At 49.0% G+C, this 27235-nt stretch overlaps 9 protein-coding genes and 1 non-coding gene across 11 annotated transcripts; 5 read left to right on the top strand and 5 right to left on the bottom strand.

Moving 5' to 3' along the window:
- Positions 1-3627: 3627 nt before the first annotated feature.
- On the top strand, positions 3628-5069 carry PV06_01377 (uncharacterized protein; the record flags this gene model as incomplete). The annotated part of the gene is made up of 4 exons (XM_016401978.1): positions 3628-3945; positions 4005-4199; positions 4268-4968; positions 5018-5069. 4 exons carry the CDS (start codon positions 3628-3630, stop codon positions 5067-5069), a joined length of 1266 nt encoding a protein of 421 aa, XP_016269031.1.
- Positions 5070-9192: 4123 nt separating this feature from the next.
- Positions 9193-10365, top strand: PV06_01376 (uncharacterized protein; the record flags this gene model as incomplete). The annotated part of the gene is made up of 3 exons (XM_016401977.1): positions 9193-9871; positions 9939-10010; positions 10067-10365. The coding sequence occupies 3 exons, from the start codon at positions 9193-9195 to the stop codon at positions 10363-10365; spliced, it is 1050 nt and encodes a 349-aa protein (XP_016269030.1).
- A 2673-nt stretch (positions 10366-13038) lies between these two features.
- On the bottom strand, positions 13039-14401 carry PV06_01375 (uncharacterized protein). Its single transcript, XM_016401976.1, has 4 exons — positions 14210-14401; positions 13915-14156; positions 13481-13833; positions 13039-13425 (listed from the first exon to the last, which is right to left on the bottom strand). Exons 1-4 carry the CDS (start codon positions 14312-14314, stop codon positions 13151-13153), a joined length of 975 nt encoding a protein of 324 aa, XP_016269029.1. The 5' UTR covers positions 14315-14401; the 3' UTR covers positions 13039-13150.
- A 292-nt stretch (positions 14402-14693) lies between these two features.
- On the top strand, positions 14694-17293 carry PV06_01374 (uncharacterized protein; the record flags this gene model as incomplete). The annotated part of the gene is made up of 7 exons (XM_016401975.1): positions 14694-14729; positions 14785-14808; positions 14874-15531; positions 15584-15900; positions 15959-16399; positions 16452-16693; positions 16750-17293. The coding sequence occupies 7 exons, from the start codon at positions 14694-14696 to the stop codon at positions 17246-17248; spliced, it is 2217 nt and encodes a 738-aa protein (XP_016269028.1). The 3' UTR covers positions 17249-17293.
- A 1158-nt stretch (positions 17294-18451) lies between these two features.
- PV06_01373 (uncharacterized protein) lies at positions 18452-19327 on the bottom strand. The gene has a single exon (XM_016401974.1). The coding sequence runs from the start codon at positions 19098-19100 to the stop codon at positions 18612-18614; it is 489 nt and encodes a 162-aa protein (XP_016269027.1). The 5' UTR covers positions 19101-19327; the 3' UTR covers positions 18452-18611.
- A 256-nt stretch (positions 19328-19583) lies between these two features.
- On the top strand, positions 19584-19686 carry PV06_01372. The gene has a single exon. It is a non-coding gene; the product is annotated as a tRNA-Pro (tRNA).
- Positions 19687-19928: 242 nt separating this feature from the next.
- On the top strand, positions 19929-23010 carry PV06_01371 (uncharacterized protein). Its single transcript, XM_016401973.1, has one exon. The coding sequence runs from the start codon at positions 20051-20053 to the stop codon at positions 21995-21997; it is 1947 nt and encodes a 648-aa protein (XP_016269026.1). The 5' UTR covers positions 19929-20050; the 3' UTR covers positions 21998-23010.
- Positions 22657-23570, bottom strand: PV06_01370 (uncharacterized protein; the record flags this gene model as incomplete). The annotated part of the gene is made up of 2 exons (XM_016401972.1): positions 22657-23361; positions 23463-23570. 2 exons carry the CDS (start codon positions 23568-23570, stop codon positions 22657-22659), a joined length of 813 nt encoding a protein of 270 aa, XP_016269025.1.
- A 121-nt stretch (positions 23571-23691) lies between these two features.
- Positions 23692-25061, bottom strand: PV06_01369 (uncharacterized protein; the record flags this gene model as incomplete). The annotated part of the gene is made up of 2 exons (XM_016401971.1): positions 23692-24930; positions 24987-25061. 2 exons carry the CDS (start codon positions 25059-25061, stop codon positions 23692-23694), a joined length of 1314 nt encoding a protein of 437 aa, XP_016269024.1.
- A 498-nt stretch (positions 25062-25559) lies between these two features.
- On the bottom strand, positions 25560-27117 carry PV06_01368 (the record flags this gene model as incomplete). 2 transcript variants are annotated; one of them, XM_016401970.1, is made up of 3 exons in its annotated part: positions 25560-26534; positions 26588-26981; positions 27040-27117. In XM_016401970.1, the coding sequence occupies 3 exons, from the start codon at positions 27115-27117 to the stop codon at positions 26527-26529; spliced, it is 480 nt and encodes a 159-aa protein (XP_016269023.1). In that variant the 3' UTR covers positions 25560-26526. The 2 variants fall into 2 exon arrangements, with proteins under 2 accessions (XP_016269023.1, XP_016269022.1); XM_016401969.1 differs by having other exon boundaries at positions 25560-26981.
- Positions 27118-27235: the final 118 nt, after the last annotated feature.

Raw genomic sequence — 27235 nt, 5'->3', positions numbered from 1 at the left:
CATCAATTCCCTTGACCTATAGCAATATGCCAGTCGACGATCTCTTGCAGTTCTCACTTCTTCCTGAAGGAGTATTGGAACCTTTAATCTTGGACGTAATTGGTAGGGGATAATGATGATGAGCAGAGCACATAGTATGGCTATACCAATAGCACTAAACGTGACTGCTGTGCCGCCGAAGATCGATAGCTGTGACGCTCTGGAGAAATGTCCAAGAAACATTGTATCAATTGGAAAGCTTGACTGTGCCATTATCAACAGTAGACGATGTTATCAAGCCGAAATGATATGATCAAGCTGACCCTCTGTTGATGCTCTCTTTTCCAAACACCTGAAGTCAACTGGAATCTTTCGATTTCTGTCCATCGATCTGGCCCACACCGTAGTTACAGTCTACTGCTTGCCTCTGCAGTTGGACTAGGCTTATCGAACTAGGTGGGTCAGCCACTCTGCTGTCAGATCGGCCAATATCGAGTCTTAATTCTTGCCTGAAAGGAATGTGCAAGCCGACAGTTGTCTCGCAACCTCCTTAGGATCTGGTCGGATCATGGCCGCGCTCGGAAACGACGTAGGACTTACCCATCCGGAGACGCGAATTTCAGATAAGGCAAGGATGGGGTTGACTTACCAACAGTGTGGAACTGACGATGTAGAGTCCGGGGGGTGTGCGAAGGTCGGCTTCCGGACTGCGGATTCCGGATCCCCTTTATCGACCCCACAAAGCATCGTCAATCAAGTATTCCAGACCAGGTTCGACTCATCACCAATGTCCAGCCAAGTGACGCCGAGCTCATGCCGAGATGGCAATGACTAAGACGATCCAGTAGGTATTGTATCTGTCATTTCTCAAATTGGATGAACAAGAGCACATCGCTGGAGCTCTACAACTAGTGCGAGCTTCGACGACGGCACAATTACCCAAACCTCTCAAACCGAAAAAAATGGCAGACGCAACTCCAACATCAACTTTTCAACAGCCCAAGACGCTCCTTGGAAAAACAGCAGTAATCTCTGGTTCATCTACCGGGATCGGTGCTGCTATAGCTCGTGAATTATCAGCCAGGGGTGCCAATATTGTTCTCAACTACCCATTTCCCGACCTGAGGGCAGATTGCGAAGCTGTTGGCAACACACTCCTTACGTCTTGGATTGCAGTATGTGCGGATCTTTCTACAATGGAAGGCCCGCAGGTTCTGGTCGATGCTGCTGTTAAGCGTTTTGATCACATACATATTCTGGTCAACAATGCGGCAATTGTCCCTCACGGTCCGACCTGGGAGATTGATGCAACGAAATGGGACAGAGCCATGAATCTCAATGCCAGGGGTACTTTCTTCCTGACGAAGGCCGCCCTTCCGCATCTTACACCATACAAACTTTCATCTCCAGCAGCAGACTCTGGCGTCTTGGGAGGCTCCCGAATTATTTGCATAGGATCTGGAGCCGGGAGACTCCCACAGCCTGGATTGATTGCCTACGCTGCAACCAAGGGAGCGTTGGAGTCCATGATCAAGAATTGGGCCAAGGAATTACCTCCAGTATATGGCTGCACTGTCAATGGAGTAGCACCGGGCCCTGTCAATACGGAGACATTCCGAAAGAGTTTTGCACATGAGCTGGACGAGGTCAAGGTAGCCTTTTCTGAGGCCACTCCGTGCGAAGGCAGCCTCGCAGACGAGGATGATATTGCATGGACTGTCGCTTTTCTGGCCGAACCTCGATCAAAATGGATCAATGGAGAGTACATCAATGTGAATGGAGGACACACGATAGTATGACAGGATGACCAGGAGACCAGATTAGGCACAGATATGAATGAATACTCACTTGAAGAAAATCCTTAGAATTAGAATGTAACCATTGTACTAGACTATAGCTGACTACACAATTTGATGAAGAAAGCATCTACTCAATCCTCAAAGTACACACACTTGTATTCGGACTTTGACATATCGCTCCATTATGTATGGACCAAACTCTGTCCTAAAACAAGACAGATCATGATATAGTGATCTTGAGTTTTTCACATGCTTGCTTGAGTTTCCCTTCGTCCCATAGCTGCTCCTGGTCGGGAAGTGCCTGCCCGGGAAATCTCTCACCAGCCTCTCCAACGAGGGCTTCCATACCATTTCCACTTGCAAAGCTCCAGAAGCGAACATATTTCGATGCGAACTCCAGTTTAAAAGCAACGTTGGCTGGTAAAAAGCACACTTCCCCAGGATGAACACTACTCGCAGTTCCATCCCCGATGGTGACCTTGAGCTCGCCGTCGAACATGACAAGGCAGTGGTGAGAGGAGAACGAAAGCCTCTTTTGGAACACGCTGGATCTGTACGCGTTGGAAGACTCAATGATGCTGATGGCTGACCTGCCACCACTCTGCTTTGTGGTCATGAATGGCCGAGACATGACACCACCCAGCAGCCATCGAGGACCTTTGTTCGCTTTCAAAAAGTAGGGAACCTCTCCATCAGGCAAGATTTCGTCCTTCTCTGACCAGTCGGAAACTTCACATCCAACGTGGTCAGGGTGAGCGAAAACGTCGAACTCCTCTTCCCAATTTCCAACAAGATTCGGGAACATGCCTTGTTGCCGGTCATCCCATTCTGGGAATATCAAGCCTTCGAATTTGTCGGAAACATGACGAAAGAAGTTGACCCAGTCTCCTGGCGTAATGAGATCAATTGCCTTGGTTACAGGTCCTTGTGGATATGGTTTATGGATGGTTCCCTAACATTTCACGAGCTGTGAGCTTACAGTCCCCAACGAATACATGAGAAGTCACCTACAGGAGGAACCGAGGCAAAATCTCCGGGTCCAAGTAGGCGGCATTCATCACCATTCCAGCATAACATGGTACCCTCAGCCACCAGAAAAATATCGTGTGAATATCTGTGATGGTGGAAGGGTGCAGTGTCATTCTTCACACCGTCCCAAGCGAAAACGGCCATGCCATTATCAGTTTGTGCTTGGGAGGCGAACATCCGGAACACGCTCTTGAACCCTGGGATGGTGAAGATCTCGCCCTCCAGTTGAGGCAAGATGTAGCTACCGCCATCGGTAAGAGGCCGATTGACACGAGGTATCGACATTGTGCTGTGTTGACTGGTACTAGATTAAACTCTCAAGCTGTCCTGGAGTTGAATGAGTTTGAGCACTTTTGCCGTGAAGGAATGGCAAAGTCCTCTGTGCCAGTCTGTCCATCTTCGCCACTGACTTTGGCCTATGCTTTGGTACAAGTACAAACTATCGGAAATGGCATTCCGTATGCCTTTCCTATGCTATGATGGCCCTTGGATGTTGAAGTTCCGTCTTTGTTGAGGGTCCGGTATACCGGATTCCGGTTTGGCGTACGCCACACTAACTGAATGTGTCTGGCTTGTTGGTACGAAGTGTTTGTTCGAGATTATCGTACATCGATAACAGCTTCTTGCATTCTATCCGGAACCTCAATAAGACGCCGATTGGAGATCAAAAACGGGCAATTCAAACCATCATAGAGCCATTCGCTGTTATCCTTTCTCGGCCGAACTAGTGGAATACTTTGCTGTTTGGAGACGAAGAACGGTGTCAACTCAACCCGGTGTATTTCTTCAACGTCAAAAAGGTGATAACCATTGAAAGAAGATGGGTTCTGCTGGTGAAGCCAAGTGGAAGCAACTCGATATTGGAGTGATCGGCGGTGGTCTTGGTGGGTTTGCTGCTGCCATATCTCTGCGTCGAGCTGGTCACAAAGTTACGGTGTATGAGCGCGCACATTTTGCTGGAGAGGTCGGAGCCTCAATTAGCTGCGCAGCCAATGGTACGAGATGGCTGGAAGATTGGAATGTTGATGTTTCAATTGGCAAACCTGTCATTCTGCGGAATTTGATATCTCGGGACTGGGACACCGGCAATGAGCAGAATGTTTACGACTTGGGAGATTATAAGGAACGGTGGGGTTATGTAAGTGTCTCGGCTGTGATTTCAGACATCTTTCAATGACTGCTTACTGGTCTTGCAAGGTTTATTACATGTTCCACCGACAAGACATGCATAAGATGCTCATGGAGACTGCTCTGGGCGAGGGCGAGGGCATCCGTCCAGAGTTGAAACTCGACCACAAGTTGACAGATATTGACTTTGAAAACGGTCTTGTCAAGTTTGAGAATGGCACAGAGGTGCAACATGATGCCATCGTCGCTGCAGACGGGGTCGGGGTATGTATGATCTGTGAGAACGTGGTCACTTGCTCGAGAAGATGAACTTACAACAGCCATGCATCTAGTCTACCGCACGGGCTCGTATGGGGATTGTTCCGGACAAAAAGCCTTGCACGTCTACTTGCCTTCACGCAAATGTGGACAGAAAGCAAGCTCAGGCACTTGGATTGCCCGACTATGCCACTAATGATGCGATCGAATATTGGGGAGGATATGGAGACGACAAAATTGTATTTTCGCCATGTCATGACAGCCAAATCCTCTCCTTTTATTGTTTCTTCCCCCGAGGGAAAGGCAAGATTGGGGACGAAGGATGGAACTACGTGGCCTCCTTGAAAGAGCTTCTTGATCCGTACCCAGAGCTCGATCCAAATGTGATCGAACACCTCAAGATCTCGACTGACATTCGACCTTGGAGACTTTGGATTCATCAAGAGTATCCATTTTGGGCCAAGGGCTTGTGCTCATTGATGGGAGATGCGGCCCACCCCATGATGCCCGATCAAAGCCAGGGTGCATGCCAGGCCATCGAGGACGCGGCGGCACTCGGCCTCGTATTCTCAAAAAGGCACTTCCGTGGGGATGTGCGTGAAGCCTTCGAGATCTTTGAAGCAGTTCGAAAGCCTCGTGCTTCTAAGGTGCAGGCCGCGAGTGCAAGAGCACGGCTAAACATCACCGAACGCATTGGCTTCTCAAGTAATACCAACAACCTCAAGTACAGCGTTGCGGATGAGAAGCAAAAGCTCACAATCGATGAGATGAACCTGTAAGATTCCCTGACAATGCCAGATACCCTAGGCTAACTTTGTGTCTAGGTACGACATGAAGCGTCATGTAGCTGAAGTGTATGAGGCATATGGACACTGAGACAGTGGTCAATGCCTCCTCTTTCAATGAATTGTGGATCGGAAATAAGTATGCAGTACAGATTACGCGACTGTCATAAGATTAAGTCAGGTAAAACAAGTGTATAGATTGCTTCATGAAGAAGGCGTATAGTACTTAATGAATCTTTCTGTGGATAACAAAACTGTAACTTCGAAAACCTCTATTTACTTCAATGAAATCTGCAACATCTGTTATATAGTGTCATTAAAGCCTCCCAGAAGCTGATATATCCAATAACCAGCCAAATCCTTTGTTTGTGTCCTCTGCGTAGTCTTTACTTCTTGAGTGAGTTGGAAAATTTGCCCAATACACATGAGGCAGACCGGGATAGATGTCCACCTTTGTCATGACCCCATATTCTTTTTTCAGGACACGTTCATAGAGCAAACCCTCGTCCCTCAAGACGTCCATGCCGCATATCTGGAAGTAATGAGTTGGGAGCTTCATATGCCCAGAGCTCCAATTGAATGGATTCCAGAGTTCTGACGAGAGCTCCGGTCTGTACGCTTCCTCATACATATCCATTGCAGACTTGGGGAGTATGGGGGCATCTCTGTTTTGCTCACGGCTGAGATATAGGGGCAGATATTGTTCTGGTACAGCATCATGACTGAGAAGAGCAGGGATACTGAGCCAGACACCTGTTATGCCCGGTGACATTCCCGTATCTCTCGCAAGGTGAGATAATGCTGCTGATATGTTGCCTCCGGCAGAAGTGCCCCCAATGATGAAGCCGAGTGAAGGGTTCCCGCCTAGTTGACATGAATTTCTAGCAACCTAAGGAGTTGAGGGTAAGGGCTCGGGAAATCATTACAAGGACGTTGGTCTGGTCACTCACCCATTGCAAAACATCCCAACTGTCATTCACTGCTGCAGGGAAAGGAAATTCAGGAGCAAGTCGATAGTCAACACTGAGTGCCACTGCGCCGTACCTTTGAACAGCTTTGATGCAATTGATTGCATCCATTTCAGGACACCCAAAACACCATCCTCCGCCATGGAAAAGGACAACTACAGGGCTCCCATTGGGAGGAGGGTCCGTCGGCTTGTAAATCAAGCAACGAGCGAGGTGTCCGTCCCTGCATCGAACAAGGACCTCTTCGCTGTAAACATCTGGCTGGGCTTGGAGTAGTGCTGCCTCTGCAAACTGCTTGTACAGTGGTGTCCAGGCTTCTCGAACAGCAGGTATGCCCTCTATACGGTTGTCTTTGTCGAACCTGGGCTTACCTCCTTGCCGTAGTATCTGGAGGACTTCTGTCAGTCGTGCTTCTCCGTATATGATACATCCGATCCACATACCTCACCGAGCTCTGGATCTATCTTGCCATACGCCAACCAAGTTGTAGGATCATCTATCGAGGCCATCTTGTAATGATCAAGGTTTTCGATCGTGGGCATCAGACTTACTCTGGTACAACACAATAAGAGAATTATATAGCCAAATTAGCAACCTGGGTCTGGTATGGTACGACAAGCCTGCATCAATGTACGATTGTGATGGCTAATCTGAACAGGCCGTCGGATATCGTGGCAGTAATGCAACGTGAATCAAGGTCCCTATCTCAGTGCAGTATGCCGGTACGAACTCTGCAAGGTAGACCGGACCGCGTGGGTGCCGGGGTTGGTGGAGTCGTACATCGATACTTCATAAACCATACCCACTTTGGTTTCACGACTTTTCTGCTAAAAGTTACCAGGTCAGCACTGCAAGTTTCACAGCCAGCACATCCAGAACAGTGTATCAACACCGAGATGTCAGACTCAGTGGCTCATTTGCGGCATCCACAACTTGGGATTCTGAAGGGACGCCGAACAAATGGAGCAGTACAATTTCTGGGACTCAAATACGGAGTCTTGAAACATCGATTCGCAGTACCAGAGATCAACTTGGCTTCACAAGAGCAAGATATCGACGCTACTAGATATGGGTATGTATGGTATACAATTTCTGCAGTGGTATGCTGAATACCCTTACAGTCCTCCGGTTATTTATCCACCAGAGTCGTGCGAGATGGAGATGTCATTCATACAACAAAGTCTGGACAAGCCAGTGGTACCTCCTCCCTCAGATCTTGAAGGGTTGAACATGAATATCACTGTCCCCCTGTTCAAGGGTGAAGTGCTGCCTCCAAAAGATTCCAAGTTACCCATTCTTGTTTACGTTCATGGAGGAGGCTTTACTTTTGGGTCCAGTTCTTATCCACACTACGACCAGTCTCACATTGTGGAAATGGCTGTCGAGAGTGGACAACCACTAATAGCCATCAACATCAAGTAGGTGGTGATCTCAGCCACGTTATCAGAGTTTCTGACTGATATAGTTATCGCTTGGGTATCCCTGGATTTCTAACATCTGAAGAACTCCGGAAACGGGGCCATTTTGGGACTAATAATGGTCTACGGGACCAACAGACAGCTTTCAAATGGATTAAAAAGTACATTGCAGGATTTGGTGGCAATCCCGATGCAATCACCGCCATCGGACAAAGCGCTGGGGCAGGTAAGTGGTCATTGGCTCGAACCTCTGAAGTTACTGACACAGTGCTAGCCTCGTTAACTTATCACTTGCATTCACGTGAACCTCTGTTTGAGCAATGCATCCTGCTCGGCGGGACTTTTCTCATGATGAGGGCTGGTGATTTTCAAGTGGCTGAAAAGGTGTATAAAGGCGTCATCAAAGATCTAGGACTGGATCAATTGCCGGCATCTGAACAGATCAAGTCGCTCCTGGAGATGAATCCGTCTGACTTCTTGCAAAAAGTCACTCCAACAATGCTTCTGGGCCCTGTGGTTGATCATGATATAATTCCCGAGGTTGCGAGTTTCTCCAATATAAGAGATACAGATCAGTTTCCCCTTCCCGGCAGGAAATGGTGCTCCCGGTTGATGTCTGTTGATTCAGAATTTGATGTGAGGCCAATACCATACCCACACCAAGCAAAGTCAACTTTGTAGTAGCCTAACACTGTTCTTCTAGGGTACTATTATGGCACTGGTCAACCTCAACGCACGAGAGAAAGGAATTCGTGCAGCGTTCCAAGAATCTGTCAGGTCACATCCACAATTGCAACAACACACAGCCACTTGCGAGAAAATCCTCGAATTCTACCACATCAAAGATAGCACCTCCGACCAAGACGCACTTCTTCGGATAATATCATTCGTGACGGACATAATGTTTTATGCGCCTTCTGTGGCATTGTCTCAAACATGGGAAAAGTCCTACCTTTGTCACTTCAACGAAGGTAACCCGTGGCCAGGCCTTTACCAAGATCGCGCAAATCACATGCTGGACATTGCATACCTTTGGCAAAACTTCAACCACACCCTTGCAGAACCTCAAAAGGCTGTCGCTAGAGTGTTTGCGGATCACATCATCAGTTTTACAGCAGGCCAGGAAGTGGTACCATCGTTCATGCCTGATCAACGAGTGACAGTCTACGGACCTAGTAGTCAAGGTTTCAGCTCATGCTTCGGCCATATGGAAGACGAAGGAATCACTGCTAGAAGAACAGCCCTATTCAGACTAGCCGAGGAAGCTGGGGGAATGGATGTTTTGTTGAATGTTGTTTCCCGTTTTCTGATGGGTTGAGAGATTGCTGCATCGTGTGGTCTTCGGAAGTGCGGTTTCATCCTTGTTAGCTAGTCTGATTGACGCGGACGAGCATTCAGGAATATAAAAACATACTGGAAAGCATTCCGAGAGCATCCAGGATGCACTGTCCACCGCCGGGGGGCATTGTAGCGCTTCGCTCCACCGCTCGCGCTCTAATCAGAGTCGAAAAGGCCGTCCGGATACTATGGATTGCACATGGAGGCTCTCCGGAAATCAAGGGCTAGCAAAAGTAATCTACCGGCCTCGACGGAAACGCTCTGCGTGAATAGTCCGAACACTCAGGATGAGGATCCACAAATGGAACACGCTAACCCAAAAAAGAAAGTTTCCCTTGCTTTCTCAGCAAAGATCCCTCGGGGTTGGATGAAGCGATAAGTGTTCTGGCTCTTCTGTCTACTATGCCATCTGCTTTGGTCTAGAATCTTCGTCTTAGATCGGTTCTCCGAAGCAGCCCACGATCACAAATACTGGCTCTCAGTCCCAAGCATGGTCTCCAATAAGACACTCGTTTTCGCAAAATCCCCTGTAGGCCTTCCAGTGCCGGGCGAGAACATCAAACTGGTCGATCGGCCATTGGACATCGATCATATACCTTCCGGCGGCTTTGTAGCTCGCATCTTGTACTCATCCTTCGACCCGTACCTCAGACACAAATTGGTCGAACCGCATGAAGCCAGGGAATTCGAGCCCTTTGATATCGGTGCACCTATAGTCAATGGCGCTGTGGTGGAGGTTCTCAGAGCCGACAAGTCATCCACCTTCAAGACAGGTGACAAGTTGGTCGGCATGACACCGATTGCCGAGTACGCAACGGTCGACGAGGAAGCATCAAAGCAGTTCCAGTTGATTCGCAATCCGTACAACTTGGACTTGAAGCTGTTCTTGGGCCCTTTGGGGTTACCTGGTATCACGGCGTATTCTGCCCTGTATGAAGTCGCAAAGCCCAAGAAAGGCGAGACCATTTTCATCTCAGCGGCCAGCGGTGCCGTTGGTCAGATGGTCGGACAATTGGCGCTCCGGGAAGGTCTCACGGTGATAGGAAGCGTTGGGAGTGATGAGAAACTAGAAATCATCAAGAACAAGTTCGGGTTTCAAGGTGGTTTCAACTACAAAAAGGCCAACATCGTTGAGGAACTGAAGAGTCTCGCTCCTCGAGGCATTGACAGTACGACTAACTAAACTCCCTTATCCACACACCATTCTCTCTTCTAGTGTCTAACAAAAGAAAACAGTTTATTACGACAATGTCGGCGGTGAACAGCTAGAAGCGGCTATTACGGTCTTGAAGGACTGGGGAAGGATAGGTAAGCCAAATCATTCGTGTCAGAGTATACACAGTTGTTCTTACAGAATTTCATAGTCGCTTGTGGCGCCGCTTCTCAGTACAGCATCCCATATGACAAACAGTATGGCATAAGAAACACGGGGGTCATCGTGTCCAAGCGGATCACGTGGCGTGGGTTTACGGTGTTCGACGACGGCTTTTGGAATAAATACGGCGAGGAACACCAGAAGAATGTGCAGGAATGGATCAAGGAAGGATCCATCAAGCCTGTCTTGAGCGTGACGAAAGGTATCGACAACGCTGCGGAAGGACTTGTGACTCTCTTCAAAGGGGAGAATGTTGGCAAAGCTGTGCTTGAGATCACTGCATCATAGTAGCTTCATGGTCAAAATATACCAATTAGTCAAAAGAAATACTAAGTACTCCATCGATCTTGCCACAAAACAATTAAGTTTTCTCAATGAATGCATTTTGTCAAAAGTTGAAGCGAAATAGTTTATGTATTTCAGAGGTTGAGCAGAAACCCGAAACTATATATGAGATTTTGTCTAGCTGCTTTAGGCATTCGACAGTATCAACCTGCTCACTTTACGCTATTTGAGTGCGTGGCCTGCTTATTTGAGTAAACTCGCTGTATGTTGGCCATAGAAGCTTCCACCAAGTATGGAATATCCTGTAATGATTGTACATCGGCGTGGCTCCTGATGGAGTGACATGGTACGTCGCACATCCTGGTGCCAGAAAGGTAGGGGTGCCTCGGTTGTTCTTGAGCCAGTGGTTGTATTCCTCTTGGACATCCGTTCGAGGATAGAGAGCATAGAGCTTGGTTTGACACTGTTGCTTGATGTGTCTGAGCATTTTGCAGTGCCAATTGAGCTGAATTTCCGCAACGGTTGTCACGTTCGACCAGTAGTTGACCGAGTTGGGGCCCAGGACCAGGAAGAAGTTGGGAAATTTGGTCACCGCGATACCCCAATACGTCTGAGGATAGTCTTTCCACGTCTGTGACAGATTGATTCCGTCAACCCCGTAGACTTGGAAATGGCCGCCCGAGTCATTCATGTCGAAGCCTGTTCCCCAGATGACAACGTCAACGTCTCTGGTGGTCTCGCCGTGATCAACGGTGTCAGTTCGTTTCAAGTAGCTACCTGTAGGCAGTTCTGCTCGTTCTTCCAGGGTCATGTCGTCAGTAGGCTTCGATACTACCCCGGTCTCGGTGAGTCTGACCGGCTTATCCGTGATCAATTCGACATTTGGGTTGTTGAACAATGAGTACCAGTCATCCAGGAACAGCACCCGTTTACAGCCGAATGCTGCTCTGGGCCGTAACTTTTCTCGTACCGCCGGATCTTTAACTTCTCTGTCTAGGAATGCCATACTTGCGTCGTGCATTGCTTGGTTTTCCGGAGTTCCCACTAGCCACATCGGCTTTGTCTGATCGAACTAAAGCAAAAGTCAGCTCAGTATCAGAGGAGACATTCAACAAAAAGAGATCAACTCACAAATAAGAACCACCACACATGGTAAAGCCAAAGGACCGGGTAGCACCATTTGAAGAGTAACTTCATCCACGCCGGGACAGAGTAGTTGTCTCTGGGCAAGACATGGCCTGAACTACGTTGAAAGATGTAGAGCTGTTTGACCAGAGGTTGGATTCGAGGCGCGACCTGTGCAGCACTAGGTCCAGTGCCAATTAGAGCGACTCGTTTGTCTTTGAGGTCGATATCATCCCGCCATATTGCGGTGTGGACTTGTTCTCCTTTGAACACGTCTCTCCCAGGAATGTTGGCATACTTTGGTCGATGAAAACCTCCTCCGTTATCGAAAAGGACGTTTGCCAGCCATTTCGTCTGCTTTTGACTTTTTCTATCTTTCACGAGAACCTCCCAAAGCAGTATATCCTCATTCCATCTTGCATGAAGAACTTCCACACCAAAGATTGTACTTTGGCGTATTCCCCGAGAGTCAGCCATTCGGGAGTAGTATTGCTGAATTTCTCTCCCATCCGCTAGCTTTTTAGACCAGTCTTGAATGTTGTTAGCCCAAGATTTCATGCAACATTGAGGGCGACATGAAACAAAGACATACCAGGGTTCAAGTAAAGTCTCATCTGATAGGCATGACTAGCGATATCACATGCAGCTCCAGGGTACTTGTTGCTTTCCCATACTCCTCCAAAGTCTTCATTCCTGTCAAAAATTCGGAATTCGTCGTGGTGTAAAGTGTTTGTGCTAATAATCTGAAATCCCAAGGACACACCACACAGGCCACCACCGACAATGGCACAGAAGATGCGCTTGATCTCTGGCTCCTCTTTCCCCATCTTCGTGGGGTGAATGAGAGCTATGAATGGCTTGAAAGCGTAATGTTGTTCTTTCTGGCTTGGATGCAAGCAAAGACGTCAATTGTCGATAACTATTTTATGAGTGACCGTCTTCAGAGATGATCTTCAATCTTGATGTTCTCAACCGGTGTGTTTTGATGGTCTATTAGAGTTGCCCGAAGCTTACTCTCTCGATCATGAGATAGTGTATCGACTCTGCACTTACATTTCCGAGACTTACCAAATTCCGGAACCTACTAAACACGTAGCAATATTGTCTGGCCATTGACCAAGCATCCCGTAGTCTGGATCTCTTGGCCGAGATCCTCAGCTTCCTTCTTCGGCTTCTCGGGTTCCGAGTTATCTTCGAATGATTCGGGGATGCTTGGTCAATGGCATTCAAGTGCCCTGCTTGTAGGATGTGTAATGACCGACTATATCGAAGAGTCTAGTTTTGGGCCCCGGAAGGAAATCGGCCTCGGATTTCCGTGATAGAGGCGAACAAGTACCGGAGGCCGCAAGTCGCTTGTGTGGAGTACAAATCACTGACACGACCCACTAGAGCAACGAGCGTCCTACTGCAGGGACAGTAGTGAGGAACTAAGATCCATCCTACATGATGGCCACGTGGCTCCCATTGAGCGCTTGACTGCGCCATAGCGGTGAAGACAGTATTTGAAACTCTGACCCAATAACATAGTCTCGCACTGAGCAGTGAACAGTCAGAGGCAATGGATATTAGTGACTACGCTCTTGTATATACGTCTCTAGGAACTGTTCGAATCCAAATTACGCGACAGGCAGAAAAGAGCCATCTCAACTAGGCCCTGACCTTGTCACCCAGTTTCTTGCTTTTGTGCCTTTGCCCAGCACGTTTTCAAGAACGGCTCGATTTTCATGGTCTCGATGTCTGGGGCGAGTGTCTGTAGGTTTGTTCCTGAGATATCGAACACACCTGTAGCCATACCAACCATCATAGTACTGACAACCATGTCAAGCTCAGCCTTTCCTCCTGGAAAGAATGGATAGGATGGCCTGTTTGACGGCAACTCCGTGGTTTCCATTTTCCGTAAGCGCTCAAGGGAGTCGAATGTCTTTTTGAACTGCTGGCCTGCAATGATGATATTAGCGGACAACATAGACAATTTCAGGAGCGAGATACGTACCTGTGACCTTCTCTGCCAAAGAAATCAAGTCATTCAGTACAATCTTTTCCCCAATAACAGTTGATTCAAGTGGCCATCGAGAAGCAGGAACATCAAGAAGTGCCGCCACGAATTTGCCTACATCTGTAGTGTGGGTGAAGGTCACCATTGCTGTTCCATCGCCCGGGATTGCAGCTTCTGCAGCTGGAAGATCCACGACCATATAGAGGGGTTTCAAAAACGTATCGGCGAACGGAAGCCCGAGGTAATCCATGAAATTTCCATTTCTTATGAGAGTGTATGTCAACTGAGGATACTGTTCGAGTTCTTGTATAGCTTTGAGTTGATCAATACGTGGAGGATAAGGCATTCGACTGTATACAATGTCAATCCATATTGCAAGTAGAATCCGTTGGAGGTTCTGGCGTCTCGTGTCTCGAAAGCGGAGTACTTACTCTTCGGACACATTGTAATCAATATTGAACTCGCTTGGGATAAATCTCTTTACAACTCCTGACTGTGCCGCGCCCTGGATGAGATTGAGCTGTGCCTGAGGAGACCCTGGCCAGTTCAGATTCAAAGTTGAGATGACCGTCTCAACATGAAGTTGCTGCAAGACATCGCTGATTTGGGAAGGACTGCCATAGTCCAGGGCAACAAGCTTTGCGACGGCTGCTATTGGATGTGTGGCATCGGCCTAGACTTTCACATCAGTAAGCCGATCATGTCTTTTCAGGCAATGTACCGAACATTTCTACTCAAGACATAGACTGTGTGCTTGCCAGTCTTAGCGATAGCTTCGACTATGGTACGGCCGAGGTCGCCTGTACCTCCAGCAATTGCAACGACAGTCATTCTCGTGATATGACTCCGTTTTGGCTACAAGTCAACGTAGTTCTATTGATTGCCTCCAAGGCCTGATATCTGGGGCATGGAGAGAGTTTGGCAGTGAAGATCCGGGAGAAAGAAGAGTCCGTGTGTCTGAATGAAACCCCTCCTTTAGTGGGTCACTTGTGGGGCGCACTATGTATGCCTCGTCCATTGACTAATCGCTATCTGGGGCTGTTAAGCGGGACATTCTGGAAATCCGGAACCCGAAATTCCGGAACAATCGCAACCTCTACCAGGAAGTCAACGTACGAGGTAAATACTGTGGGCAAGAGTGCGCTGCCTTGACTTGGTGTTATCCTTCTGGCCCGGATCGCCGGGCTGACATTACTCTCATCAGGCCACAATGAATCCTCACAAAGATCAACGGCTGCCCTCGGCGGTGAGTCTCAAAAGCAGTACATCAATGTCGTCCAGAGCTGACTCTTGCATCAAAGTGTGATCTTTGTCACTACAAAAAGGTCAATAGGCATCGCAGCCCAGACCTAACAGGACTTGTCGTTCAAATGAGGCTGACGACTATCAGATCAGATGTAACCGACAAAGTCCATGCGCCAACTGCCTCGTGGCACGCGCCGATTGTCTTCGGCAGCGACCCAAGCAATCAAGCGCCAAGCAGAACAAGAATGAGGATGACCGACTCAATATGGTCCTCGAAGGCATCAGTAGACTTGTAGATTCACTTCCACGAAGAACGTCCAGACCTCAATCAGGTGATTCTCAGATGAATGATCCCGGATGGACATCAATACATGATGGAGGCTCTTCTACCACGACACATCCAGCAAAGAGAAGGCGAACTCATGCTTCGGAGGAAGTAACTTCACGTGCAAGCCAGGGGCATGAGGCTCGCGAAGAAAGCCAGGCGCCACGCTCTCCGTCGGTAGAAGACACAGATGCTGAGGTTGGCAACTCACCTGACCAATCCAGAGACGGCCCTGACCCTCGAGATGAGGAATTGGGAACTATCGATTTGCAAAGATACCTTACACCGTCACAACAGCGGCATCAACCAGGTCACGGCGATGCCGACAGGCGTCGAGCTCTTGAAGCTGCTATCCAAGTTGCCAAAAAGGTCGCCATCATGCAACCAAAAGCCGAATCTCTACATCTAACTCCGAGGAGCAATTTTTACGATCCAGCCACATACCCCTCCGCTGAGTTTGTGCATACCATTATGGATAGTAGGCGTTTAACTTCAATACCGGGAGATTTTGACTGACACTGTGCTCCCAGGAAAGCGCCATAGTGTCTCCATGACATATTATCTCGACATCAACACCAATGTATCAAACTCAGCATTTGAAGATATGGCCTTCGCTCTGATTAATCATGAAGTCCACGGACAAATGAGGCTTCACTACGTTGTCTGCGTCAACTACATTTCATATTCGTATTTAGTGGCCATTGGATCGGAAGGGCAAAGTGCTGCCATGATGGAGAATCTTCAAGTCTCGAAACGCAGATATTGCGCAAATGCCATGGCAGCTCTGGACGCAATGGACCTCACTTCGTCTCCAGATATTCCCATGTTACAGGCACTTTTGTCAGGTGTAAGTGGCCCCCGCTGAATTTTAACGTTAAATAATTCGCTCATCTTTCTGTTTGAAGGCAATGCTTTCACAAGACATTGGCAACATGCGCCGCTGCTGGCGACTCAACACCAACGCTTGTCGTATTTGTTCCAGCCTTGGAGGTAGGACACTGAGTGAGCTCAATACTATTGCATCGCCCGAGGAAGCCATGAACACCCGGCTGGTGTTTTTGAAATGTTATATTTTTGACAAGTCCTTATCTGCCAACATGTATCAACCATCGTGCTTGGTAGATATGCGATTGGATACTTCCAGGCTAGATGTCACTACGCCTTCTCATGCCATGCTGTTCATTCTCCTAGAGCTTTCGAAGGTTCAAGAGGTCATGGTCCGCGAGACCACTGCCATGCTAGCTTCCAGCCGACAAGCTGGAACGAGTATGGAGAATCTGCCCGGCCATGAGAAATTGAGGGCTTGCCAGGGACGAATGAATCAAATATTCGCCCAGACTCAAGAGGTTTGTTTAACCTCTCTATCACGCTTGAACTTTTGGCCTAATCATTGCCCAGTTTCGAGCCAAACCACCTTCTAGCCAAGACGAATTCTTAAACTTTGAATGGATGAATATTGATTTCATCTATTCATCTATGATGACGAGTTTGACTCGCTTGACATCAAGAGCCGATGATGCACGTTCCGATTACGAATGTCTGCGGCACGCACGAAACTCCTTGTCATCTCTAAACCTTCTACTCCGTCTCGTTTCCCAGCCTTGCTCGTTTCGGGAAATGTCGATGAGCTCCCTGGCATGGTAGGCTTCGTCTCTCTACACGTTCCGGACGATAAGCTTCGTCTAATCGTTTCTAGGCTTGTTCCGCTGTATCCCCTGCGGCCGATTTACAGTGTTTTCAGTAATATTGTTGCGACGTCAGATCCTCTCGATCTTAAACTCCTTCAGGACACAGCCAATGGCCTTGATTCATTGGCGCAGAACCACGCCTCAATGAAGGCGGTGCACAAACTATGCAGTTCCCTGATTGAACTTTGTGCTACTTTCTTCAAAAATACCGAGGCGTCCCAGACCATCCATCCATCACAATTCGGACTCATGGGGCCTGCTCCTGGTCACGTCCCAGAACGTGAAGGCCCCCGACAGCAGAGCCGTCCGAAAAACGTTGCACACAATTCTGGAGGGCGTGCTACTCCTTTACAGAATCACTCCTTTGGTGGCCACATCACTCAGGAGCAGCCGATGTTTGCTGTAAAGGACTATTCCCAAGGCAAATATCACTTTGACGACGATCTAGATTGGGAGCTCTTTTGTGCACAACCTTCGTTGGACTTTTTTGATCTGGGAGATCAGTGACTTTCATCATCCATATACCTGATACTTGCAAGACGTAATCTTCTCAAGGAGTAGTTTATATCCTGACGTCCGTGCCGGAATACCGGTACACTGCCACAGTCACTTCTGTGGTCATCTTTGCAAATACCCCTTTTACGAATGTGGCGCGTACTTAAGGGTTCTTCATAACGTAAAGTTGTACAATTTGATGATAGTTATATCTGTCAATATAAAGGCTCTACTGGCCAGTATTCCAGCAAATGTAAACAGAAGGTAGTATCAAGAGCCGAATCACTCGAACCGGCATGACAGTCGTATTTGACGGTCTCAATCAGTTACCCTCAATAAATATCTACACGGATCAAGACTCTGGGAGGAATCCAGCCACCGTAGTGGCGGGCCGCACCCCTTCCATCCGGACTTTGATAAAGCGCACCGGATCCCCGTGGCAACTTCTAAACTGGTACTCCTTCTCTCCCATAGCCTTCCTCACCTGAGTGTTATCTCTGATTCATTCGCTTACTATCACCCGAATAGCTTTGCTCAGCAATATGTTTGCCTTTCTTAGGCCATCGTTGCCCCCACGGACCAACCGGGCAGATCAAAATCCCATCGTCTACGAAGATGGGAGGTCATCTCTGGAGTTCAGGGACGCCGGTGCCGAATACACGCTGAGAAATGTCCACCCTCCGCACGTAAAGGGCGACGAACCTCAATCCATCATGGTTCCACCTCACCATTACCATATCAATCAATCGGAACATTTCCGGATCGTTTCCGGCAGCGTCAACGTATACAAGGGGCTCAACCCAAAGCCTTGGAAGGTCTTGTCGGACCAAGAAGGATTCGAAAAGACGGCAGCGATCCAAAAACAAATCTACCACCGGATCGAGAACGCAAGCTCCACCGAGCCGCTCGTGCTGGACGTAAATCTCGCCCCGGAGGAGTACGAGACTGAACAGCGCTTCTTCCGGAATTTCTTTGGATACCTCGACGATTGCAGATCCGCCAAAGTGGCCCCGAGCCTTTTCCAGTTACTGGTGTTCCTTCACAGTGCCGATACACCGCTGGCTCTGCCGATTTCGGAAACATGGCCCGGAGTCATCGCGAGTCGCATCTTTTTGATAGTGATGGCTTTCTGGGGACGATGGATACTGGGTTATGAGACAACCTATCCGGAGTACTATTCGGGGAAGAAGGATATGTGAATATTGATTTATACCAGTCCGGAGTGAGGTATAGCAGCAAATATTAAAGCCGCGTACAAACGCTTATCCAATGGCTCCATGTAACAGTCCTAACACGTTCTGAATCCCTACATACTTCGTACTCTGTCCCCCAATTCCAAAAGAGTCTATGCAGACCACAATCCAGCCCCCAGATCTTACTCAATCTTGGACTGTGCACCCGGAAACGTCACACTCGTCCCTTCCATTGCCAGGGACAGCTTGGCTGGATCGAACCAGGATATGATCTCGACTATCTTGTTTTCCGGATGACCGTTGGTCCTGATGAGCCAACAATAGTCCTGTTCGTAGCTCGCACCATTCTTAGCCTTGACACCTTCACATCTCCAATGAACCACGGCCCAGAGCCCATCGGCAAAGATATGTTTGACAGTCGGGGCCGGGATCCTTTCCACAATTTCATGCATCGGCTTGAGAACCCTGTCGGCATAGGCCTGCTTGCTTTCATAACGTCCAGATATCGGAGACGAGCCGTTCGTGATCCAGACTAGATCATCCGCCAGCGCCTCCGGGAAAGCATTATCCCAGTCGTCCTTTCTGGAGAACAAGGTCTCGATGAAGTTCCGCGTTCGGGATGTCTTTCCAGAATCGGCCTGTGATAAGTGACTTGAATCGTAGCCAGACATTGTAAATAATATCGCAAAAAAAGGACCTCTAACTGCAGGTCTGAATGAATGAGATTGGTCTGATAGTCGTTCCGAGTCAAGTTAAAGTGAATAAATATATCCTAGATCTCGGAGGACCAAGCATCATAGCTTGACTAGTCTGCATATTCGAGTTGAAAGTGAGCTCCACTGATTTAGGGGAACTCTACCGGAATCCGGAAGACTGCGAGAGACCGATGGAGGCCGGACGAAATTCACGTCGGTAGCGAATGCATTTATGAAGCCAACGAAAGGGCAGTGAGGTGTGCTTGAAAGTTCTCGACAGAGGCGGCGACGGAAAAGGTTTTCACGTAGACTGCATAAGATAGTTGTTGTAGGAAAACTGATCCAGAACAAATGTGCATGTTTCCTCATAGTGTCAAGACGATCTTCGCGAATGATAAGCAGGGATATATATTGAATATCCGAATTTTGCGGGTAAAATTCCGCTCCAGATTGCAACGCGGCTCAATGGTCTAGTGGTATGATTGTCGCTTCGGGTTACCCCCTCGTGGTTTTGAAAACTGTGAACTGTGACAGGCCTCGGGTTCGAATCCCGATTGAGCCCTTTTTTTGGTCTCGTTTTGTTTTTGATATCATTTCACATTCGCGGAATGTGGTGTTGATGTTGACAATTTTTTTTGCTTGCGTAAATATCTGAACATGGCGGCGAGAATAGGCAGGAAGTGGCGGTAGTAAATGGGGGAGTCACTATAAGCCCACCAAGGCAAAGCCCGGCTTGCCACGGCCTTGTCACTGGATAATAATAATAAACTGTGGCACACTGTCTCATACGCCGTACTTCGTACTCCGTATTGCATTTCCAAAGGCTCGATCATTATTGATAATCACTGCCTGGCGAACTCGTAACATATCCTTTCTACATGCCAGAGAATTCCCAATGACCATGTCTGCGTACTGCAATCGGTGTGATGTGGCTTTCTTCCAGGTCACCGAAACGATCCGCTAACTCTTCTCCTTCTTCACCACGTCGAACCTCCGCCAATACCTCTCAGACAACATCGACGTCCCCCGGGTCTACGCTCGCCGAAGTACTGCGCAAGAACCCCTTCCGTGCCGGCTCTCGAGAGTCACTCCCTCGTCAGGATGAAGACGACCCTTCCATCGCCCTAAATCGTGACTTGGCCGTCCTCGCCGACTTCTTCCCCGATGTCAAGCTCGAAGTGCTCCGCGAATTGCTCGTCCGTTTTGACGGGGACAGTAGGTTGCCGATATGCACGGAGCAAATGATCAAGTATAAAGTGGAGTGGACCAGAGGACGAATGAATATCCCACCGAGAACGTCTGAGGATTCCATCTCCGTTGAAGAACAGTTCAGGTCGAGGGACTATGTGGACGCCGTCAAATTGACGCTAGGGCGCGAGTTCAGCGGCTTGAGCAGAAGTGCCATCGACGCGGTTCTGGCCGAGGTCAACTGCTCTTATACACTGGCACGGCCGACACTACAAGCGATCGCGAGCAGGTCATGGCGGAATACATTTGCAAGTCTGTTCAAGAAGAAAAAGCCTCAGAACGAGGCCCCGTCGATTTTGCTAGAAAGAGCAAAAACGGCCACGAGCCCGGGGAAGTTGTTAAGCACTGGGAGTCAAGAGCTTGACCAAGAACTTTCCGCTCTATTCACAGGCGGCGTGCAGGCGGCTGAGAAGACCCATCAGCAGACTATCGACCTCGAACTTGCGCAGGCGCTTAATCTGAAAGAGGCCGAGGAGGCTGGTGCCATCTATGAATGCCAGGTCTGCTACAACGATGTTCCTTTCGAGGACGTCTCGGCGTGCACAGATTCCGGCCATACTATCTGTCTCGATTGTGTTCGAAGAACTCTCCATGAAGCGATCTTTGGACAAGGCTGGGCTAAATCGGTCGAAGTGGAGCGAGGCACGCTAAAGTGTCTAGCAACTGACTCATGTGACGGTTATATCCCTCAGGAACTTGTTGAGCGAGCCATTCTACGCGGGAAATCCGGCAAGGAAACCTGGACCAGGTTTGAAGATCGTCTGATCGAAGACAATTTACAAAAGTCAGCTTTGCCCATCATCCGCTGTCCTTTCTGTTCCTACGCCGAAGCCATGCAGGTCTACGACCGCAACTCTGCTGCGGACCTGACGTGGCACTTCCGCAGACCCACGGGGATCAACATCTTTGTCTTTATCATGCTCCTCGAGCTCATGCCCTCCATCATCTGCATTGTCCTCCCCTTCTTAATCATATTTCCGTGCTACTTCCTCGCGCTGTTCTACACCGCCTTGGGGCACGCTGCGTCTAGGAGACGTACTTCACGGTTCATATGTCGACGACCGTCCTGTTCACGGAAATCGTGTTTGAAATGTCTCAAACCCTGGCACGATCCGCACGTGTGCCACGAACCGTTGATCCTCTCTCTGCGGAAGACGGTCGAGGCCGCCCGCACCGCGGCGGTGAAGCGGACCTGCCCCCGTTGCGGGACGAGCTTCGTCAAGTCCTCCGGCTGCAACAAGTTGACGTGCGTGTGCGGGTACAGCATGTGCTACCTGTGTCGGAAGAACATTGGCAAGTCGGGGGACAACACGGAAGGGGGTGAGGGTTACCGGCATTTCTGCGAGCACTTCCGCCCGACGCCGGGCATGAAGTGCAGCGAGTGTGACAAGTGCGATCTGTACCGGGCCGAGGACGAGGACGCGCAGGTCAAGAGCGCCGGCGAGGAGGCGGAGCGGCAGTGGAGAGAAAGGGAGGGCATGGTCGGAGTCAGGGGTCTCGAGGACGCCGTCGGCAACGTCGCAGGCGAAGACACGATCTGGCGACGCTTCTGGGACGGGAGGTGGACGATCCAAGGCGCCGTCGACGCCGCGGTCGAGCAATGTGTTTTCGTCGATATCGAATGAACCTCTGAGCGTTTTGCAAGCAAACAAATGAGGCGCGCTTTGGCAAAGGATGTGTGTTTGTGTGGTGTGTTTTTATGTTGGTGGTTTCCAAAAATGACGGCAAAGGTGATAGTAGACATGGGATAGGAACTGGAACCCTTTTGATACCCAGGTGGCAAGTTTGCTTTAGTACGGATGAAGAAGAAGAAATGCATTATGAGCCGTTTGATTGATCATACACACTGCGCCTTCCCCTTCCATCCTTCCAACATTTGGGTATGTCAATCCGTGGAAATAACGAGGCCGTCAGAGACAGGCATCTGCCTCAACCAAGGTCGACGAATGATGGCACCAGTGTGATCGAAAGCACGCCGTCAAAACAAAGAGCAAGTTCAAGGTCACGATCATTCTTGATTGATCTCACTTCTTCCATCTCAGATCTTCATCTCGAAATATGAATCTCGAAGTCAAGACGGGAGAAAAACTCCCACTGACGACTTATCCGAGTCTCAACAAAACAGAGCGTGTCTTCGCTTTCGCTGCTGAAGACGGTGGAGCCATGAGTATCAGTGTCGCATTTCTCATCTCATGACGAGCACTGTCTTCTCCCTGCACCAGATGTCATGGCAACGTTGAAACACCAGTCTATCCAATATTTAAACACATCAGTATGGCATGAGTCAGCCCGAGCATAGCTGACACTTCATTGTGATGGAGTGTACGTCGTCCTGCGTGGATACCTTCAGGCTCATCCGCTTCATTGGAACCAGATGCTTACAACCTCTCAAGTGCAGCTCGTCATTGAGGTCGTCAACGGCTCTCGTGATGCTCATCTTCCGCTTATTGACCTCCACCGAGACAGCCCAAAGGTGGGGATTGTACTCTTCAACGACAGCTGCCGTCTTTTCTCGCCGAGCAAGGAGACCACAATTCTCAATGCACAAGCAAGTGACTTGGAATCTGAGATCCTTGTCATCTTCCCTTGTAGACTCGTAAACGACGCGCAAGGGCTCTTCAAATCCATCCATCCCGTAGACAAGTTTTGCGTGATCTATGAATCGCCTGCATGCAACCTGCTTCAGATCTTCGAAATCTAGCATGTCGGCACACTGGTACATCAGGGCATTCACATTCAGAGCAGTTCTTAGGCCGCCCGCTTGGATATCTCCATTCTCGCCCCGGTAGCCGTCCTCTTCTTCTGTATCGGACCTCGTATCCTCAGTGTCCTTCGGGTCCTTCATGTCCTTCGTGTCGTCACCGACAAATGTCATGTAGAAAGTTGGGAGATGGTAAGAGTTGTAATCTCTGGAGTACATAAAAAGGATGACCCGAGCCATGATGTCTGGCTTTATCTCCGGAAACGTGATTCTACCACTTTCGGCGGTCTGAATCAAGATCAGTAGAGGACATCAAAAAGTTGTCGATAGTGGCACATTTGGAAAAGCCCTCCACAAGCTTTATCCAACATAACGGAATGGGTGCATACTATGATCCGGTGGACTTTGAACTCGACATTTTGACATTGGATGATGAAGTCAGTGTACTTTCCAGCAATGAGAAATCCAAGGTACGCGTTATTCGAGCTTGTAGCCATGGTTCTCGCACGTTGAGTCCACGTATTCGAGTTATGATCACAATAACGAGGAGTTCCAGCAATAACTTGGTTTGAACGAAATAGTTAGGAATGGCAGTGTGGTGACCTTGGCGATTACTCTTCACTCTTCACAGGCCAATCCAGGGACATCACTGCCGTGTCCGTCGTCTGCTGCTTCCGAGGGCGGTGTGGGCATTGCTCCTTCTGGTGAAGCAACAGGCAGTTTGGGCGACTGAGGCACGTGAGTTATTGTCGTCGACAACCGATTCACGAAACCAGGATCAGGTGATGGCCAGGTATAATCGACCCATGGCTGGCTAATCACTGTGCGTATTCCTTTTGCAAGGACACGAATGTTCTGTCGCCGCCATAGGGACCATTCATGATCAGTGACAGCGTCTGAAGGGGTGATGGTTCCCGGTTCAGCATCAAGATCGTCCGCAAGGCCATCGAGGACACTTCTCCAGATTCGCATTGTCTCGTCGAGTTCCTCAATCTTGCTGACTCCCATGACAGACACTCCAAGCTTTTCGTTGGGGAGGCTGAGTACGTGACCATAGGTCGCCTCATTGCCGCCGAGTGGGTCTCCTAGAGCTCCCACTTTGGCACCTTCACGCAGCCAATTTTCGAGTGCAAAACGAACTGCGACCACTTCGAGCTTCTCACCCTGAGAATCCGCCCATTTGGCAGCATCAATGCAAGCTTGACGAAGACCATCTGGGGCAGGATGCCAGTTACCCATGGCTCCCAAAGGGGTCCCGTTCCTTCTCAGCAAACCCATGCCGAGAGGGCTGGCATTCGGCACAATGTCGACACCAGCGTTGACAAGTCGCTGGAGTCCCTCGGTGAGGAGACGAGTGTTTTGCAGAGTGAAGTTGGCATATGACTGGACGATATCAAGAGGCTCCCCGGTCTCGCGGAGGATCATTTCGGCCAGCTCACAAAGGACATGCACAGGATATCCCGAAATGCCGACGTATTTGAGAGTGCCCTCTTCGTCTCGGATGCGCCGAAGCTCGCGGACTGCACCAAGGACCTCCCGTGGTGAGACAAACTCACAGTCATGGCAGTATACAACATCAAGATAAGAGGTTTTCAATCGCATACAACTGCGCTGTACACTCTTCCGTACCCATTCCGGCGAATAGTCGAAGGCATCTGAGGCGACACGGCCGACTTTGGTGAGAATGAAAAAACTCTCTCGTGGATAGTATTTCCGAACTAGATCAGTGTCGAGAGCGGCCCCGAGGATTTCTTCGGCTGGGCCATAGTATGGAGAAGTGTCGAAAGCACGCACTCCCAGAGCAAGAGCCTTCTGGACCAGGGGTGTTGGCCCTAGGGCATAAGGGTCGAGATTATACTCCAAAGAATGTCAGTCAAAACACAGTCTTGGTGTTATCGGCTTATCAATCGTACCTGATAGTTAAAAGTGGCGGTTCCGAAGATCAACGGGGGCAGCGACTCCGAGAGCGGCGACTGTGGCCTAGGCATGGTTTATCAGTCCCTCACGTTGCGCGTTGGGGTTTCCAGGCTGTGAGAAGGAGTCAACAAGGAAAAGGAAAATGAAACAGACAGAAGAGAACACTCTATGAGATATACATATTTCTCTTGGTGTTGGCGGACAAACCATTCAACAATTAATGGGTCAACCGCCTTTTTTTTTGGTCCTCGGGCGATTGCGAAATGCCGGTGGGGCGTACCTGAGCACAAACCGCCAGCCAATACAACCAAGGGAACGGAAGCTAGGGAGAAGCAGGATAAGAGTTGCATTGGCCTAGAACTTCATAGTTTTCTACGGAGTACAGAAGGTTGGATAGGAGGTGGGAGATGGAGGAAGCGGAACTTCGACAGATCCGATGCACTGTACTAGAATTGTCAGACCAGTACGTGGACGGTTACACAAGAGATGGTAGAGATAATGCAGCCTCGACGCCGATGGAGAAGGAGAATCGAGGGAGGCGCCACCAAGATCCATGACGCTCTCACATTGGTTGACGATCTGGTCTTTCTTTGCATGCATGATACATACATATACAGTACATGCCGCTAATATCTACGCTTTTTCGGTACCACATGTCGCCATATCACCATTAATCTACCTGATGTAGGTACTCGAGGATTGGGGTCGGTAAATGTCAAGACTTCAATCTCTAGGTACGTAGACAATTTGTCAAGTTCAAAAGCAGAAATACAGCAGATGTGAAGTAGAGAGCACCTGATATTGACAATCACTAAATGATGTTCCTTGCTCTCGACTTGCATGAGCGACATGCCGACACCAACTTCCTGATCACCTGAGGACACAGACAGAAGTGATTTCGGTTTCTTTGGCCGTATGATCTTTCGATTGTACTTGATATATGACTTCTGATTGTGTGGTCAGGCCGGATTACCAATTTCCTTTCACCCTGAGTATCTGAGATAGATAATATAACTGATCTTAGGAGCGAGGGAGATTGACCATGAGAAGAGAGTACAAACCCTTACTCTTTCAGCAATTCTCCCAGCATATTGCCCACAATGAGGCAGGTATTCGCGGGGCTTGAAACTTTCGTGCCCTCATGATGCGTCTTTAGAGACCCTCGGATACCATCTCCTTTTAGTCCATCCCTTATACATCGCATGTATGGGACCGAAACGGCTGTAATCGAGCGCCTGAAGGATACGCATACCCGCAATTCCGTCCCATTAGGCCTTCTTCTGTCACAAACTCTCGGGCCTCAGTCTGCACAATCAACCTCGCATCTGCTTGGTCCAAGAAACCAATCACCCAAGTGTTTCTGCCAATTGGGTCGCTTGTAGAATGATCCTTGTAATCGATTTTTAATTGTACAATTCTTGAAAATAATGTGTCCAGCCCAACGCCATGCGCTATGCAAATATGTCAAGGATGAGTAGAGGAGTAGATTCAGTGGTCGGTCGAAATCGAGTTGGTGATCGGCGCAGAGGTATGTGGTCACCGTCCTTGTTGACGGTTAGCACAGGACATCATTCTCTGTACATTTTGGGCTTCCAACCTTCTTTGATCTCTTTTTCCATTTGCGCTTTCCGTTCGGCTGATCGCGCCTCAGCCTCTATCCGTTCTCTCGCTCGTAAAACTTTGCTCTGGATGTAAAAGGATCCACCGCCACCACCTTTCTTCGGTTCATTCAAATCATATAACTTTTTGAAGCGCTCCATCACTTGTTCCATATTCATGCGACCGCCTTGGGGAGGTTTGACATTGAGAATCTTACAAGCTTCATCCAGAGTCATTCCGGATGAAGCTGCAGTATTCAGTGCGCCGGGATCGTTCTTTGAAGCAGCTCTAGCATACTGAGAGGAGGCCTGGGCTTGTTTATAGGCTTCTGCAAAGGCTCTCCCGAAGACTCGGCCGCCCGTAAGGACAATCTGGGCGATAATTCGATGCGCCTGTGCCGAGTTAGTCTTGTCAATTGAAGACCGGGGAAGTCACTAGATCTATACTCACCATCTGGGTGGCTCGAAAGAGAAGGGAAAGACTGGCTGAAGTGAACAACGAAGATGGCGACAATAGATTCAAATGCATTCATCTCGCCATGGAAGCTGCAGGAAATCTTTTGATGCGGGCGGCCATACTTCGGCTAAACCGCGCCCATCATGTGACCCGATCTTACAGTCGAAGGGACTGCGATGACGATGTCGAC

This window comes from Exophiala oligosperma, assembly GCF_000835515.1.
Source record: "Exophiala oligosperma strain CBS 72588 unplaced genomic scaffold supercont1.1, whole genome shotgun sequence".
NCBI lineage: Eukaryota > Fungi > Ascomycota > Eurotiomycetes > Chaetothyriales > Herpotrichiellaceae > Exophiala > Exophiala oligosperma.
The sequence above is the reverse complement of the archived record's forward strand: the minus strand, read 5'-3'. Positions and strand labels throughout refer to the sequence as shown.